The sequence below is a fragment of the Eschscholzia californica genome, unplaced genomic scaffold (genome assembly GCF_041429995.1).
Source record: "Eschscholzia californica isolate CP2 unplaced genomic scaffold, dmEscCali1.0.p SCAF_6, whole genome shotgun sequence".
NCBI classification, from domain to species: Eukaryota; Viridiplantae; Streptophyta; class Magnoliopsida; order Ranunculales; family Papaveraceae; genus Eschscholzia; species Eschscholzia californica.
Genome location: NW_028238483.1, coordinates 19,125,550 through 19,143,045, shown reverse-complemented (window position 1 = coordinate 19,143,045; position 17,496 = coordinate 19,125,550). Strand labels below are relative to the sequence as shown.

Genomic DNA, 17,496 nt, shown 5'->3' with positions numbered 1-17,496 from the left:
TAGTACGTGCACTTTTTTGGTTGCAAGGGAGTACGATCCTATTAAAGAGAAAAAAAATGACGTGGAAGGTATGAAGGGTTGCCATTTTGAAATGGTTTTAAATGGATGGCAAAACTGTAATTATCTAAAAATGTCAAGCCTGGAAACGAAATTTCCCACCCTCCCTGCCATTTTGGACCTGATCCTTATATAAAGGTGGCAGGGGATTTCAGTCCTATTAAAGTCCACTTTTTGGATGGTTGGGTCAATCTCTCATTTCGAAAGTCTTTCCCTATCATCTCTTTCCTATGCGGTTGAGGATTTGTCGAAAAAAGTCTTTGATAGACGGCCAGTGGCTATTACCTGCCTCTTCAATGTAAAAATTGTTATTTTTCTAATTTCAATCTTTGTTCTTCCTCTCACCACCATCACCATTTACCTCTCTTTATTTCTCGTGAAACCTTAAAGGGAAGGTCTTGCACTGTGACCACCGACTGATCTCCGGTGATCATTTTCCACTACTGCCCTTTGAAAAGACTTGAAATATAGGGGAAGGGTATATCGGAGGTGCCAGTGTTATTGGCACCCCTTTTCATCATTCCCCCTCTAAAATTTTCATTGAGGGGTTGCAAGTAACACTTTAGAGTTTAGAGGATGCCTTTAAAATTACCTGAAGTTAAATAAAAATTTGACCAAGGAAAATATGATTTTACTAATCATTTTAGGGGTTAAATTTTTCTGTTTGTCATTAATTGGGGGGCAAATAGGAATTAGTCCAACTCTAAATGAGTCTGGAACTAGTTAGTTATACAACCCTATGTGGCACAATACATTGAGTTAGATTGAGGAATCTTGATTTTGGTGGGAGCTTTCACTGAAATGCATTTTAATATTTTTTTCACCATCAAATAATCGATTTAATCTCGTATCAACATATCACCACTTTAAATTTCTATTCAATTTGCTACTGAAAATACATTAAGTACATATCTATCAAACATCATCACACAACACAAGTTTTACCCTATCCCAAACTTAATTCATAATATCGATTTTCTTTTGAAACAACAAGATTCGAACCCTGATTTCTGCAGGGAATAGACATGAGCCCTAGTATCTGCAGTGAGAGACAGCATCCGACCATAGTGAACTTAACGATTTCATATAGTATCTCGATTTGATCGTCTTACTAGCCTTCTTTAATTACCTTAACATATCTCCACTATTATAACGAGGTACGCTCATGGAAGTCGATGACCCACCAAAAGTATTTCCATCGCTACAAAAAGATCGATGTCCGAGAGGTAATGGTCTATCAGGAAGAATAGGAACTTCAATATCACCTTCTAACATCTTTAGTGCATCTAAAATAGTAGGTCTTAAAGCTACCATTACATGTGCACATAATATCCCAACCCTTACAAATCTTTCCATTATTCCTTTTGGATTACTATTATTATTATTATTACTATCATCTCCATCATTCATCATCAATGATTTATCAAAAACTTGTTCAGTTTCACCTGATTTCACTTGTGTCCATGCCCAATCTGTAATCAAAATTGTTCTTGGTGATCCTGTTGAATTCAAATCTAAAGCTCTTCTTCCACTCATTATCTCTAAAATCACAACTCCGAAACTATAAACATCGCTTTTCTCTGTTAATTGTCCATAAAGTGCATATTCAGGAGCTAAATATCCATGGGTACCTGCAACTCTTGTTGTTAGATGAGATTGTCCTTCTCTACTTTGTTTTGCTAATCCGAAATCCGCAACTCTTGCTTTCATATCTAAATCCAAAAGTATGTTTGTAGCTTTGATATCTCGATGAAATATCGCGGGTTTTACTCCATAATGAAGATAAACTAGTCCTTTAGCAACATCTAGGATTATTCCTTTTCTTTGAGGCCATGTTAATGGAGTTCTCTTGCTTTTTTCATTCAAGAAAAGATGATCATCTAAGTTCCCATTTGGCATGAATTCATAAACAAGATATCTTTCTCTTCCTCTATCTTCATGATTATCATCCTCATGTTCATCTTCAGTAACACAACACCCACGAAGCGGAACGAGATTTCGATGTTTCAAATTACTAATAATCTCAACTTCATTACAGAATTCAACATTTCCTTGAAAATCTGATTCTATCATCTTCTTTACTGCAACTTGAGATCCATCTGATAATGTTCCTTTATATACTACACCAAACCCACCTCTTCCAATGAAATTTCTTTGAGAAAAATTATCAGTTGCTTTCTCAAGATCTTGTATTTTAAACCAAATTGATCCAGTATTTGGTCTTAATCTTAACTTTGAACTTCTTTCTTCAGAACCCAAATCTTCACTAAAACCAAAATTAGTACTACTTCTAATGTTGTTGTTCTTCTTCTTTGGGTGGCACCAGATATACAAACCTAACATACATAACACTAATAGAACACCAACAGAAGCACCAGCCATGGCAAAAGCAAGAGAAGAATGGGTTTTCTTTTTCGAATTCGAATTCGGGTTCGAAGAAATTGATAACCCAAATATACAAGTAGCAGTATTTTGATTTTCAGGACCAAATTCATTAACAATACCAGCAGCATAAAGAACAGTAAAGTAAAAACAATCAGTAGCATGAGAAGTATTTCTATCAATTGAAATCAATTTAGATTGAACTTTAAAACCAGCAGCAACACAAGCATCACAAGAAGTAAGATCAGATAGATCAGATTTACAAGATGAATCAAGTAAAGTTGAAGAACCAAGGGTTTTATTCCAATCATGGGTATTTTGAATTCCAGCACAAACATCAGGTTTGATGACAAATCTTTGAGGATCATTGAAACAAGAAGAAGTAAGAATAGAGGGTAAAGAGAGAAAGTCAAGTTTGGATTGGAATTCATTAATACAAGAAATAGAAGTTTGAAGATCAGGAAGTTGGAAGAGAGAAGTTTGTTTTAAGTGAAGAGAAAGACCTATACCTAAAAGACTGAGAAGGGTTTGACAGCAATGTTGATTTGATGATGAATTGTTTGGATTTTGATTGAAATTCTGACAAGCACTTGTATCCCATGGGATTTTCTGAATATAGGTCATATCAATTGGACATGAAGAATTATTGGTGGATGAAGAAACTGTTGGAATCATAATTAGTGATGATAATAGAGGAAGAAAGAGAATTGAGAGAGGACCCATGTTTCTTTCTCACTCTATCTTTCTCTCTCTCTCTAACTCAATCTGTCATTTGGGGTTGGTTATGTTTTTTTCTTTCTCCCTTGGAATTTTGATAGAGGGTGGGTGGAGTTGGAGGATGGTTCACAGAAGGAGATGAAGCTTGTGATGGCTATGACTTTTGTGTAGTTGGTGGTAAAAAAGAAATTGTGCCAATTGAGGTATGAAATAGAACATGTGATAGTATACTTGACAGACAGTTAGACAGTTGACAGTCACTTCAATCTAACCTTTGTTTTCTTTTAATATACATTTAATATGGTAAGTATGGATTTTTTTTTTTTTTTTTGTTGAAGAGTGTGAAGGTTGGAATTTGGCCAAAACTCCCTAAGAAATTATGACTTTGGTTAAAAAAGATTCATCAAAGTTTTTTAGGCTTCACCTTCCTGATGGCAATTATGTAATTTTCAATTTCAGTCTAAAGACCAACCTAACCCTAGTCTAAGAAAATACCTTGCAAACACCTTGCACTGCCTTGCAAACACCTTGCACTGTCTTGCAAAGCCTTGCAAACACCTTGCAGAGCCTTGCAAACACCTTACATGGTTTTTGCAAACACCTTGGATAGCCTTGCAAACAAATTGCAGAGCCTTGCGAACACCTTGCAGAGCCTTGCAAAAACTTTGCAGAGCCTTGCGAACACCTTGCATGACTTTTGCAAACACCTTGCACAACCTTGCGAACACCTTGCAGAGCCTTGCAAAGCTTTGCAAATACCTTGCAGAGCCTTGCAAATACCTTGCAGAGCCATGCAAACACCTTGCAGAGCCTTGCAAAGCTTTGCAAATACCTTGCAGAGCCTTGCAAACACCTTGCAGAGCCATGCAAATGGTTTGCAAATTAGTTTTTGAATTGATTTAACATGAAATTTGTTACAAATTATTATATTTTGTCTAATAGAATGTTGTATCGAAAAACTAGCTAAAACCCCTACAAATTCATAATAGTCATTTTATAAGCTCTAGCACCATCATTTTACATTTCTTCGAAAAACTTCCAAAGCTTTCATGAAATTCTCAATTTGAACACAAATACCAATTATGATTGTCCAAGAAAAAATATTTCTCATAAGCATTTCATCTAACAACTTTATAGCTATTTCAACAAATCTAAGTCTTGTATAACCAACTAACGTCGCATTCCAAGCAACAACATCTCTTTCAAGCATTTTATCAAACACATTGCTTGCATCAACTATACTTTCACAACTTCCATATAAATCCAACAAATAAGTTTGAACATAAACATCAAAACTAACAAATTGTCATTCGATTCATAACTCAATGAAAATAAAGCAATGAAGAAGTTGAATTATACCTTGAAACACTATCAATTTCTCCTTCCATTGAAAGTATATAAAACTTTCTCTCTCTAGAATTTAGAACCAAAAACTAAATCAAACCCCTTAAAAGCCTCTTCAAACAACAAGCAAATAGATTAAATCACCAAAACCTAAAAACATCAACCTATCTTATAACCAAAATCGATTCAAACCCCAAAATTATTATTCGGCGTCGACAATCCAACTCGGTTCGGTCATGAGAAAAACTCAAATTCCTGATTTATTAGTTAGATTATTACTAGGTATTTCCAATTGAATGAAGGGTATTTTTGACTCTTAAAAAGTTGGTGCCTTTAAAAATGTCCTTCAAGCCTATTTTTATAACTTACTTGGGGCCTAGCTAGTTAAAAAGATGGGTTGTCTTTTTAACAAAAAAATACTAGAAATTGGGCCTCCGGCCCAATTTCCTGTTGAATAAATACATAAATAGTTATAAGTCCCATGGATTATTTTGTGGGCATGAAAATCTCTTCTTACATTTAATTTATTTATAGCTTTTAGCATAAAGTGATAAATGATCGGATCAGTGATCCTAGAATTTCAGTGTAGATACACAACCAACTAACCAGACATTTAAAATTGATCTTACATTTGTGATTTCTTTACACACGAGGAACATCTTCTAGCTAAAAGAATCTTTTAACAAAATTGAACCATCAAGAGAGAAACTAGTAGAGGGACTGATATTTTGATAGGTTAGCTCACACAGGCATCATACTTGGAAATCACTTGAATTGAATTTAAGACGGAATCATCTACTAATATCCTGGAAGAAGACAAGTCTAATAGACTTTATTTTAAAAGTTAAATAATGATATCTTTCCAAAAGTTGAGGCCTCTCCATAAAAGAAATCGGCTTGAAAAGAAAATATATGGCGAACAAATTATATACATATCAATATATATGTATATAGCAATTACAATTAAGCACGTGCTATTACTTAAACAAATTTGACCAACCTTGCGTGACATTTGCCTTATCTTTGTTTTTTTTTTCTCGGAAGGTGCTTCTATAGGCACCAGGCTAAATGATTGTAAGCGGGTTCTGGGCGGCCATCTCATTGACTCGGGTCAATGACCATTAACCCGAGATCTCTATAAGCACCCGATCAACTAACTTGAGTGAAGTTCACTTTCATTTTCTTCTATCTCCTTCTTCCAAAACAAAACTCTAGGTAAGAGTGCACTACTACGAACAATCTCTACGGTTAGGACATCTAACGTGGGAATTACATGGGAAAACCTATATTTCTTGTCCCATAGATTCTCAAACAGCATTTGTGAAATTACATGGGAAAACAATGTGGGAATTAGCAGAAGAAGTACCACAAGTAAATGAATTGATTAATGATGGAATGGCTTGTGATACAAGAATGGTAATGCCTGGATTTTCTTCATGGTTGTGAGAAGATTTTAAAAGGGATTATGAAATTAGTTAATATTGGAGGTGGTACGGGATCTGCCATTAATTATGTTGTTAAAGCTTTTCTAGAGGTAAAATGTTTTTTTTTTTTTTTTTCCGCTTTGCCTTACGTTGTTGCATAAGCACAGGAGATTCCTGGTGTAGAATTGGTGGGTGGTGATATGTTTGAATCGATCCAAAATGTCAAATGCAGATCTCATGAGAACAAAAGCAAGTGGTTATGGCATTTAAAGTGGGTGTTAGGGCGCCGGGTACTCACAAATTTTGGGACGCAATAAACTTGTTGTTGAGGCCGGTGCTTACAGAGTTACCTACTAACAGCAGTTTGGCCGGGTGCATCCAGAAGCGCCCTTCCTGGGAACACCAGAGTTATCAGCCTAATTGGCTGGTTCAAATGAACCCCACAACCAAAAGACATCCCTCTTTAAATCTTTATAAATTCCATAATTAGATAATAAATCAAGAAGCACCCTTAGGTAGGTAGTGTAATTTGTTCTTTAGAAGCACCCTTTACTAGAACTTGGAATCGGACCCTAGCCAGCTTATCTATTTTATTTGATTTCAAGACCATAAACTTAAAGGATCGAGGGTAGGATCGAGAGTCTCTCTGGTAGAATATGACTTTTCTAATCTAAAATCAATTACTTAGATGAGGTAAATCAGATCTAACATGGAAAAGAACAAATTACCCTACCTACCTAAGGGTGCTTCTAAAGGCACATGGCCAAAAGGCTGTTAGTATCCATCTCTATTAGCACCAGGCCCAACCGCTCATTTCTCTATTAGCACCAACCAACTATGTAGGCACCGGTCCCTTCTCAGTTAACCTTAACTCCTCCATCCATCTCTCACAAAACCAACCAGAAATCTCAATTTCAAACTTTTCTCTAAGCTAACCGAACTCTACTCACCAAATTGCTCATAATCTCACGAATCTATCAAATTTAACTGGGAATAAGTCCTTTCACTCTCTAAGTGTTAGAATCAAACATCATTTGGTGGAGACGAAGTTGAAATCAAGCTTCAATTGCTCTTTAAAGGTTGGTTCAAAAACCTTAATTTTTATAATTCTTTTCAAAAACCCTGACCTCTGGATCATCAAACATCCTAAGGGGAGAAGTGCTGGAGCTTAATAGGTCTCTGACAGCTTCATTGTTGATCTCCATTGCGGAAAATTTCAAAATGTATTCTCTTTCGGTGTGCTACAAGTAGAAAACCCACTTACTATTTTAATGGGAATGAAACCGTTAAAGAAAACAAAAGAAAATTTATTGAAAAAGTAAGCATTTTCATTAATACCTCTGGATATAGTCATACATATCTGCAACAGCCTAATGACTTCAGTCATGCAAAGATGCTTGCTGATGAAATGATTGGTTCATGGAATCTTTCAATTTTCAATAGAACACATAAGGAAGCTCAACAAACACAAGTAAAAGATGAAAAAGATATACTCACAGTTAACCCCATTGACGACAGAAGGAGCAACTTCCTTCGCGGCTTCCTCATACACCTACCAAGGGGAGCAATCACACTGGAATACCCTGTCTATACTAGAAACATTTACAAGAAATAAAAGACTTGGCACTGAAGGAACAATATCAAAACAAAATATGGAAATAGGGATTGATGGTTCCGAATAAAAGAATGGTCGTCAGTAGGTGTTGGTGTCGTCGCCGGAGAATGTTGCACTCTTTTCTAGAATTTTGTTTGGAAGAAAAATGAACTGGGATCCTTTATTTTGGAAGAAGATGGAAAAAGCAAACGAAGGTGAACGTCACCCACATTAAAAACCGGTGCTTATAGAGACCTCGGGTCAATGGACATTGATCCAAGTCAATAAATTTTTTGGATGCTAACAGCCTTTTGGTCCGGTACCTTTAGAAGCACCCTCTAGTAAAACTAGGGTTATAACAATGGGAAAGAATCCATGTTGAAGATTCCATATTGAGGTTGTATTATAGTACTTTAATGGGGAGAATTTGACATACACCCCAACTATTATATGAATATTAGGACTACACCCCCACTTTTTGAAAATTTTTGATATATACCCCCACGTGGACGGAAACCGTCAACTCAGAGTTAAGTTGGGTGTGTGCGAAACACACGCGCCAACCATGATAATTTTACCCTTTTGTAGTTGTTAAAATATTTTGAGAGATTTTGACATACACCCCCACTATTATATGAATTTTTGGATTACACCCCCATTTTTTGAAAAAAACAAAATTCTCCAATTTGCCCTTCAACGGTCATCTTTTCCATCTTGTCTTATAAACTTATTTATCTTAGACAAGCTAAAAGATCAAAACGAAAGAACTATTTGGGATATCAAACTATAGAAAAGATGGGAGGTAGATGCACCATTTCTTGGTGGTTGTTTTAATTGTTTGGTGGATTGTACTAGAATGGGTTTCATGAAAATTCTAATAAGAACAACTAAAAAAGTTAGGAATTAACTTACTGATGACTGACATACCTTCCTTCTTCTGCCATTGATGAAATACTCAACAACAAAAAAACCTACTGATGACTGACATACCTTCCTTCTTCTGCCATTGATGGTATTCTTTAAAAGAAAACCAAAATTTTTAAATCACCAAATGGGTTTCTGATGTTCCTTCCTTTAGAGATAGAAACATACAATCACGAAAAGGGTTTCGGTTGTTCCTGTCTTTATAGAGAAGAAAGAACAATTTTCTGGGAGCAATGAGAAACGGAGAATTTGACATATAAGATAAATAAGTTCTTTCGCTTGATATCCGAAATAGTTCCTCCCATCTTTTCTATAGTTTGATATCCCAAATAGTTCTTTCGCTTTGATCTTTTAGTTTGTCTAAGATAAATAAGTTTAATTACTTATTAGTTGATGTAATTTTATTATTGTTTGGTTATTTTCATGTTTGTTGACCTTTAGGGTCTTTTAATCCGTGATCTTTAGGATCCTTTCATCTTTCGACCTTTAAGATCAATTTATTGAGTCGGTGTCTAGTCAATTTCTTTCTCTTCATGAGGCACTTTACATTTAGAGCTATGTAACTCTCATAAATTTTTCAGAGGAGAGAAATAAGAATTATCATCCATGTAACATTGGTGATTTTATCAGTTATGAATGAAAATGGTTTCACTTGGTTTAAAAAAAACAAAAAAAAGATAAATAAGTTTATAAGACGAAAGGTAAAAGATGATCGCTGGAGGGCAAATTGAAAAATTTTGTTTTTTCAAAAAATGGGGTGTAGTCCAAGAATTCATATAATAGTGGGTATGTCAAAATATTTTAACAACTACAAAAGGGTAAAATCGTCATGATTGGCGCGTGTGTTTCGCACACGGCCAACTTAACTCTGAATTGACGGTGTATGTATCAAAAGTTTTCAAAAAATGGGGTGTAGTCCTAATATTCATATAATAGTTGGGGTGTATGTCAAATTCTCCCTACTTTAATCCTTCTAAAACCAATGAATTTATGGTGAATTTTTTACCCCAAGACTCTTTCACATCATATACATTCATTGCCTATATTTCATTACGAGAAAGAAAGTAAACAATCAAAAAACATACATCTTTAACACTCAAAAACTATTACTTACTGCCAAGTTTTCACCAAACTAGGTTTAGGTGGTTCTCAAATTTAATCTTAGAATAAGCGCTATAACCAAATCTTTGGATATTTCAGAAAAACAACCATTCAAATAAAGTAGTCCATTAACCAATGCTTCAGAAAGTCGATACACAATCATGCAAATGAAGTATTCCATTAAACAATGCTTGAGAAGATCGATATAAAAAACGTATATGGTAAGGAACGATCTCTCCACGGCCCACTTCCTGTTGTATAAACCTTAACTTCAGACAGAATCTTATTAGTTCTTGAATGAAAACCAAAACCCCCAAGAGACAATAGTTTGAGTTAACTGAGAAAGTAAGACCCTTGTTCCATAAATCATGAATTTCTGCTTCGACAGAGAAACGAAATCTTGATTCCGGAGCAAGTGTCCAGCCACTAGAGCAGAGTGGAAGGTGGTTGAAGCAAGCCATACGGTTTCTAAAAATTAGCTAACTATAATTCTTAGCAAATATTTTTAAAATTTGTTCACTAAAAATGTCTTATACTATTCATAAACATTTTACCATAATTCTTTGCAAGTATTAAAAAAAATCTAAAGAAGTGATTCACTAGAATAGATATTTTGGAGTAATTTAGATGAAAATTACAATAAAAGACATTAAAATTCAGACAATAAGAAAATAAACAACACCTCCTAAGTAGAGGATAAATCTCTCAACTTAAATGGAGGGTCATCAAAAGGTTAAAATCTAATGTTGCAACTCTAACAAAATTATTTGAAACTCACCTGCTCTTTCTAATAATCTATCATCAATTAGGGTTACACAACCTTTATTGTCCAATCATCCGAAATTGGGACATTGGGTTTCCGGATAGTTAGAACAGTTGGACTATTTCTTCCCCCTTGTAGCCTGAGAGGGCCAGGTTCAATGCCGGCTCTTTGATTTGAAGGTTCTATCTGAGCGATTTTCGCCCCTGAGAGCCCTAGTAGTATAATCCTCTCAATGACACAGTCTGAAGAGAAACTTTTGCTGCCTGTTTTAGAGGTTGCTAGATTTGAAGATGTAAGTTTACCATCAGAGAATATAAATCGGCGATGAATGTAGGCTCCGTGCAGAAAATCCAAAGTCTTGCCATCATCAATGTAAAGTTCGCCTTCGGCCGCTTGAGAACTGTTCAGAGCAATCACCTGAAGAAACATGTATACTCGGAAATGTCAGAGAGAGAGAGAGAGATGAAATGCTCTAACTATGCTAGGAATCCAAGTTCTATTGAACTAGAAATTACTCATGAAGGAAGAACCAAATAAATTTTTTTAGCAAGATTCAAGAAATAGTTGCCAAGTACAAGAAAGGTTACTATTCGACAACCTCCACGGTAAAACTTTTGTGACAATTTGTTTTTCTCCAAGTCAGACCTGAAATCTGATTCGAGGTTCGAATTGACTCATTTCAAATTTCAGAATGATTTTTTTGACTTTTGATGTCTAACTAGTGAGAATGGCTGATTTGGGCTTTTGGATCCATTAAAGTCAGACAATTAAGATTCAAATTAGACAAATTCGGACAAGTCAAATTCAGACAAACGCCACCTTAGTGTTAGAACATGGGATAAAGGAAGTCTGAAAAATGCATCACAATTTTTTATAAAGGAAAATGCATCTATCAGCACAAAAGTCGTACCAGGGTGTATGGGTCGTTGGCCATCTGAGTAGAACTCCTGCGATATCTGTCCTTCCTTGGTACGATAGTGCCTGCCTTCTGAAAAGCAGGAATGCTATCTTCGGAAGCCTCTAACTTGTGGGTTACTCCTCCAGCATATGCAACTCCAGTTCTTAGGTCATACCATGACTGACCTCGAGGCAAATACACTGATACATGTTTGGCTTTCTGCTCCAAAGGTTGAAAAAAAGTACAAGGTTTAGCCGTTTAGGTCACTCATGTATGTTGAAAATCATCACCAACAAGAAAAAAACGAAAGTGAGGAAATAAGTAACAGAAAACCTTACCTCAGTGTAGATACCTTGAACTAGAAGGGAGTTCCCTACCATGAATGCCTCATCGTTGCTGAAAGTAGCTTCATCTGAAGGGAACTCCATCCATAGTGGACGAACAACTGGAACACCGGTTGTGTTTGCTTCTCTAAACAAAGTATAGAAATATGGTAGCAACATATAGCGCATGTGGATGGCATCCCTCATCAATTCTGTATTCCTCTCCCTACACAATCACATTGTATGAGGTCAAAGTATTGGTTTAAGATCTCAATTTGCGAACAATGGATAAATTCTATGATGCATACAGAGAGTATGTAGTGTCCAGGAGTAATATTACAACTGCTGATAATCTAATTTAGTATCATGTATGCATAAAATAGACATTCAAAGTATTTGTTTAAGATCTCAATTTGCAACATATGGATAGTTTCTCAACAATATTAAGCAAACCAAAAGGCTCAGTATATTACCCAAATAACCATGGCTCCCTTCTCTTGGTATCATGATGAGCATGACCTCTGAAAAAAGGATAGTAGGCACCTAGCTGGTACCACCGAACTAACAATTCAGGCTCAGGGTTGCCAAAAAACCCACCAACATCCGCACCTGCATATACATAGAGAATCAACAACAAAAGATTCTGGGTCAAGAGAATGTGAGACAGATAATTAACTGCTTGATTAAATCAACGATCCTGCTCACCGGAGAATGACATCCCAGTTAGACCAAGAGTCAAAACCATTGGGACTGAGACTCTGAGATGATCCCAGTCTGCTGTGTTATCTCCAGTCCAAACGGCTCCAATCCTCTGGCTTCCAGGAAAGAATGCTCTTGACAAAACAAATGGCCTGTCATTTCCATTTCCACGCTTTAAAAGCCCATCAGCTGTAGCCATGTGGAAGTAGTAGCCATAGGCATTATGTACCTCTCTGTGTTCTACACCTCCATAATGTATAGCATCCCTAGGCATGGTTACCTGGTTGAAGACACATAATCATACAACTTCATCAGATTAAGGCTATTAATACCTTTTTTTACTTTTGAAAAAGTTCCCTACTTTTGTTTCTAAGCATATACACTTCAAACACCTCCACATAGTCTTTTTTTTTTCTCTTTTGTGTGCAAAAGACAATGCAGCAAGCAATTAAGTGGCTTCTACAGGAGGTTGACTCGCTTCAATAAAATTCCATATTTTCTGCAGGAAGAGTTCCATAGAGACCGATACAGGAAAGGAGAGTACGCAAGTGAATCAATATTTTCCTTAAAATATAATTTGTATAAAGTAGGATTTGAGTGAGAAAATTTATGGGGCACCTATTATCTAGCAACTGCGACACTTAGGTGAGCTGGCCAGGCTGTCACATGGCCTCACAATATGTTAGCAAGTCAGCAGCCCGCTTTTAGGTAGATCTGACTTCTGAGAACTTGAACAGATGTACCATTAAAGTTAAGGAATAAGGAGGAAGCCGCTCTTCCTAAAAAAAGCCTTAGGTGGTAAATTGTTTCTTCGGTGACTAATATGTGATATTTGTTCTTGGTTTTGACACCACTGATGACTGCAACTAGAAGAAAACAGTTGACATTGTGCTTTAAGCCAATAGAGCTCATTGCATGCCTTCCTATAGTCCTACATTTTTTTTCTCCACTCCATTCGTCTTGGTTATCAACAACTAGTTAAAGCAATTGGAGGAAAATATCTACTTCACTTCTTTTTCTTTTCTTAAAAAAAACTCCCTTCTTCTAACTTCTAAGCTTCTAATAATTAGGTGGAGTATATGTATATTTTACCAAAACTCTCCCTCAATGTCACACTGATATTTGAACCGAAAACTTTAGAAAGCTTTAGTTTCGATGCCATGTCGACAGATTCTTAAACTCCCGCTAGTAACATGGTATACTCCAATGACATTCTCACTAGAAAATACACTAAATATTGAAATTACTAGCTCTAGAGAGTAGGGACTTTTAGTCCATATACTGTTAAAACCTAGTTTAATCTAAAAGCTTAGGCAATTAATGAGAAGTTACAATATGTAATAAAGTAAGGATGACAATCAAATTAGAAGAGAACCCAGAATCATCTACGATTTTCGGGCAGATGGTATTTTAACAGGTCAACTATCATACATTAATATTGGTGTACAAATATTTCATATTTGGCGTAGTCTTAAATAGACTCTCAGTCCCATGTTGTAACTCCATTGGTCTGTAATTCTAGTTTGCACTAACTCAGTAACTCTTATATTTTCATTGATAAAGTAAATTCATTAAAGCAACTAAGTGATCTTTGATTGCTTACGCTGTTTATAGTTGATAATGTTTAATTGTTTATAGTTGATAATAACTTTCGCAGATTACTAGAACGCAAGTAAAAGCATATAACAATACAATTGGGTTTGTGGATCACTCACGCTCTACTGAATATAAAACTACTCATACAAAGTTCATAGTTTGTATTTTCCTAGAGATCCCAGGTGTTCGATATAACACTACCAAATTTTTTTAATTCTTTCCATTTTTAATTACTGAGATGTCTCTCACTGCTAACAACAAAACAAGGTCGATATATGTCATCAGGAAACGGAATAAGACAAAACACAGAGCCAAGATTAGGCAGCATACCTCGGGACCATTGAAGACAGAAGGTTCATTCATGTCGTTCCATATATACAAGGAAGGAGTTGATCCAACATAATTTTGCAAAGAGAACTTCTCAGCCCACCAAGACCTGATCTCCGGACTCAACATGTCAGTGTACGACGACGAACCAGGCCAGCACCAACCATCATAATCCCGACCCGAGGAATCCTTCACGTAATACCCATTTGCAGTTGCCTCTTTGTGCAAAGGATAGGAATCATCTCTTTTCATATGAGGATCAACAATAGTAACCATATGCCTACCCTTAGCAGCCAATTTGTTCTGCATTTCTTCAGGATGGGGGAAAAGAACATTATCCCAAGTAAAATACTTCTTCCCATCCGTGTGTTCAATATCAAGCCAAAGAACATCGTAAGGAATATCGAATTCGTCAAACTTGGTATCGACATTCTCAACATCTTCTTCATCCCTATAATTCCATCTACATTGGTGATAAGCAGTAGCGAAATGCTGAGGCATAGCAGATGTTCCAGTAACACTAGCATATTGTTTCATAACATCTTTTGGATCAGGACCAACAAAAAAGAATGTATCAACAATACCAGCTTCAGCCATCCAAAGGGTATCAATCCGTCCTTGTGAAGAAGGAAGAGAAATCCCAGATTCAGCATCCCAACCAGAAGCAAGAACATCAATTTGCATCTCAGCAGCATTCAACCAAAAAAACCCTAATGTTCCATGATCTTTACCATGAGAAAGCATGAACGGAATCGACCCATAAATCCCAAATGGAGAATCATGTACATACTCAAATACATCTAGGTTAAAAAGACGATAAGGTTCTGAAAATTCAGTTTCAGGTCCTTTAGTTGGTTTTAAAGCAAGAGAAGTTGCATGTTCAGGGATTCCATAAACAAAATCAGCTCCATAAAATGAAACATCAAAACTGATCGATTGAGGACCGTACGGTCTTGAATCTGTATGACTTCTAAAGTTTTCTTCCCAATTATCCCCTTCTTTCTTACTCCTCAATTGCTCAAAATCAAACAATCCATGTGAATTCATTGACAAAACTCGATCACCTCCTTTCTTACGAACATAAACCTCAAACGGATCGTGACGAAGAACAACTTCATGATCATCAGAAAGATAAACAATCGAAGAAGGAGATGAATCACCATTAATAACCTCAGTTTTCAAAATCTTCTGTAACCAAAGTTTCTTATCGTTTAACTCAGGAACAATCACATCAGGAACTTCAAATCTCTTCTTAGGTGGATCTAAACTTGGATCTTCATCAATCTTAACCCTAACAATTCCATTCTGATAAATAGATAACCTAAGAATCAAAGGTTTAGAACTAACAGGTTCTTCTTGTGGATTATTACCTTCTTCACTCTCTCCTCCTTCAGTGATGATTTCTTCTTTGATCTTTGGGACCAGTTTGGCGGTAAGATCTCCGTCGTTAATTGAAACATCAGTAGCTATAAGAGAAGATGATCCAGGTTTTCTCGATCTAGCTCGTTTACAAAAAGGAGTTTGATTACAGTTTCGAAATTCATCTTTTTTCCATGATGAAACTGAGGTTAATAGTTGAAGAAGAGAGAGTAAAAGAAGAACAAGTGCAATTTTTCTTCTGATCATCTTAACTGTTTAATTAACGGAGTATCAGATCTGTTGTTGGTTTTAACCTAGCATCAGTATTTCATCGTCGGATAGAAGAGCTTATTAATGAGAAATGAAGATGGATGAAGAAGCACTTCGATTTCTCCCTTTCTGTATTTTGCTATGATTTTTACGTGGGCGCCCCCTGTGGGGAACAAGATAACTTTTGGCCAGCGCTTTAGGGAAAGCTAAATAGTTTCCGGGGTGTGAAATTTTAAAGGGAATATGCAAAATTTTGAAAAGTTTTCGGGGAAACATATTTTATGGGGAATATGGTTCAAAACAAAAAACTCTCCCCCTCACCTCCCTCCACCACACCTCACCTCCCTTCACCTCATCTTCTCTCTCTCTTCTCCGATAGGTCGCCGGCCGGAAAATTTTCCGGCCGGCGACCATGAAATTTTTTTTTTTCCACTCACTCTCTCCCTCTCTCTAGAAACTCCGGCGAAGGGGTTTCCCTTCGCCGGAGTTCCGGTCTGTTCAACAGACCAGATCGGTATGTTCTTCAACAGACCGGATCTGGCCTGTTGAAGAACATACCAGATCGGTCTGTTCTTCAACAGACCGGAACCGGTATGTTGAAGTCTTCAACAGACCGGAACTCTTCAACAGGCCAGATCCGGTCTGTTGAAGAACAGACCAGTTCCGGTCTGTTCTTCAACAGTCCGGAACTCCGGCGAAGGGAAACCCCTTCGCCGGAGTTTCTAGAGAAAGAGAGAGTGAGTGAAAAAATATTTTTTTTTTTTTCATGGTCGCCGGCCGGAAAATTTTCCGGCCGGCGACCTATCGGAGAAGAGAGAGAAGATGATGCAGAGAGAGAAGATGAGGTGGAGGGAGAGAAGTGAGGTGGAGAGAGGGAGAGCTGAGGTGGAGAGAGAGAGAGGTGAGGTGGAGAAGCTATTTTGCTTTTCCCCTAAATAAAATTGTCAAACAAAGTTGACCAATTTTTGACCAAGTCTTCACACCCCGGAAACTACTAACTTTCCCCAAAGCGCTGGCCTAATTTTTCTAGATATAAAATTGGGTTATTTTCCAAATAGCCCCCAACTTTATGACCAGCTTCCTGCCTAGCTCCCTACTTTATAAAAAATACCCAGATGGACCATTTTTCCAGTTACCGTTATAACTCCGTTAACTAGTCATCATCTCTCTCTCTCCTCCATCTCATCACCTCCCTCTGCCACCTCATCTTTTCGCCACATCATCGTCTTCACCGGCGAAGGTCGCCGCCCGACCAATTTTCCGGACGGCGACCTTCAAACATAAAAAAAATAAAATAATATTTTTTCACTTTCTCCTCTCTCTCTCTAAAAAAAAAAAAATTGTTCTCCTATCCTCTCTCTCTCTAAACACTCCGGCGAAGGGGTTTTCCTTCGCCGGAGGTAGGTCTCTCTAAAAAATTTCTATCTCATCTTCCTATCTCTTGTTCTCTCTCTTCCTCTCATTTCTCTCTCTTCCTTTCTCTCGTCTTCACTGGCGATAGTTAAATACTGTAGTTGATTCTCATCGACTCATAGAACAAGTTTCAGTCACCATCTTCATCTTCCTCTCCTTTTCTCCCTCTTCCTCTCATTTTCTCTGCCACCTCATCTTTTCGCCACCTCATTTTCTTCACCGGCGAAGGTCGCCGCCCGACCAATTTTCCAGACGGCGACCTTCAAACATAAAAATATATATATATTTTTTCCCTTTCTCCTCTC

The 17,496-nt window shown here is 36.8% G+C and overlaps 2 protein-coding genes across 2 annotated transcripts; both read right to left on the bottom strand.

Moving 5' to 3' along the window:
• Positions 1 to 871: 871 nt before the first annotated feature.
• LOC147532221 (Protein kinase superfamily protein) lies at positions 872 to 3,470 on the bottom strand. Its single transcript, XM_086649017.1, has one exon. It carries the CDS (start codon positions 3,160 to 3,162, stop codon positions 1,183 to 1,185), a length of 1,980 nt encoding a protein of 659 aa, XP_086505143.1. The 5' UTR covers positions 3,163 to 3,470; the 3' UTR covers positions 872 to 1,182.
• A 6,650-nt stretch (positions 3,471 to 10,120) lies between these two features.
• RSW3 (Glycosyl hydrolases family 31 protein) lies at positions 10,121 to 16,005 on the bottom strand. Its single transcript, XM_086648139.1, has 6 exons — positions 14,153 to 16,005; positions 12,233 to 12,506; positions 12,001 to 12,136; positions 11,543 to 11,753; positions 11,217 to 11,423; positions 10,121 to 10,723 (listed from the first exon to the last, which is right to left on the bottom strand). The coding sequence occupies exons 1-6, from the start codon at positions 15,773 to 15,775 to the stop codon at positions 10,355 to 10,357; spliced, it is 2,820 nt and encodes a 939-aa protein (XP_086504265.1). The 5' UTR covers positions 15,776 to 16,005; the 3' UTR covers positions 10,121 to 10,354.
• Between the last annotated feature and the right edge of the window lie 1,491 nt (positions 16,006 to 17,496).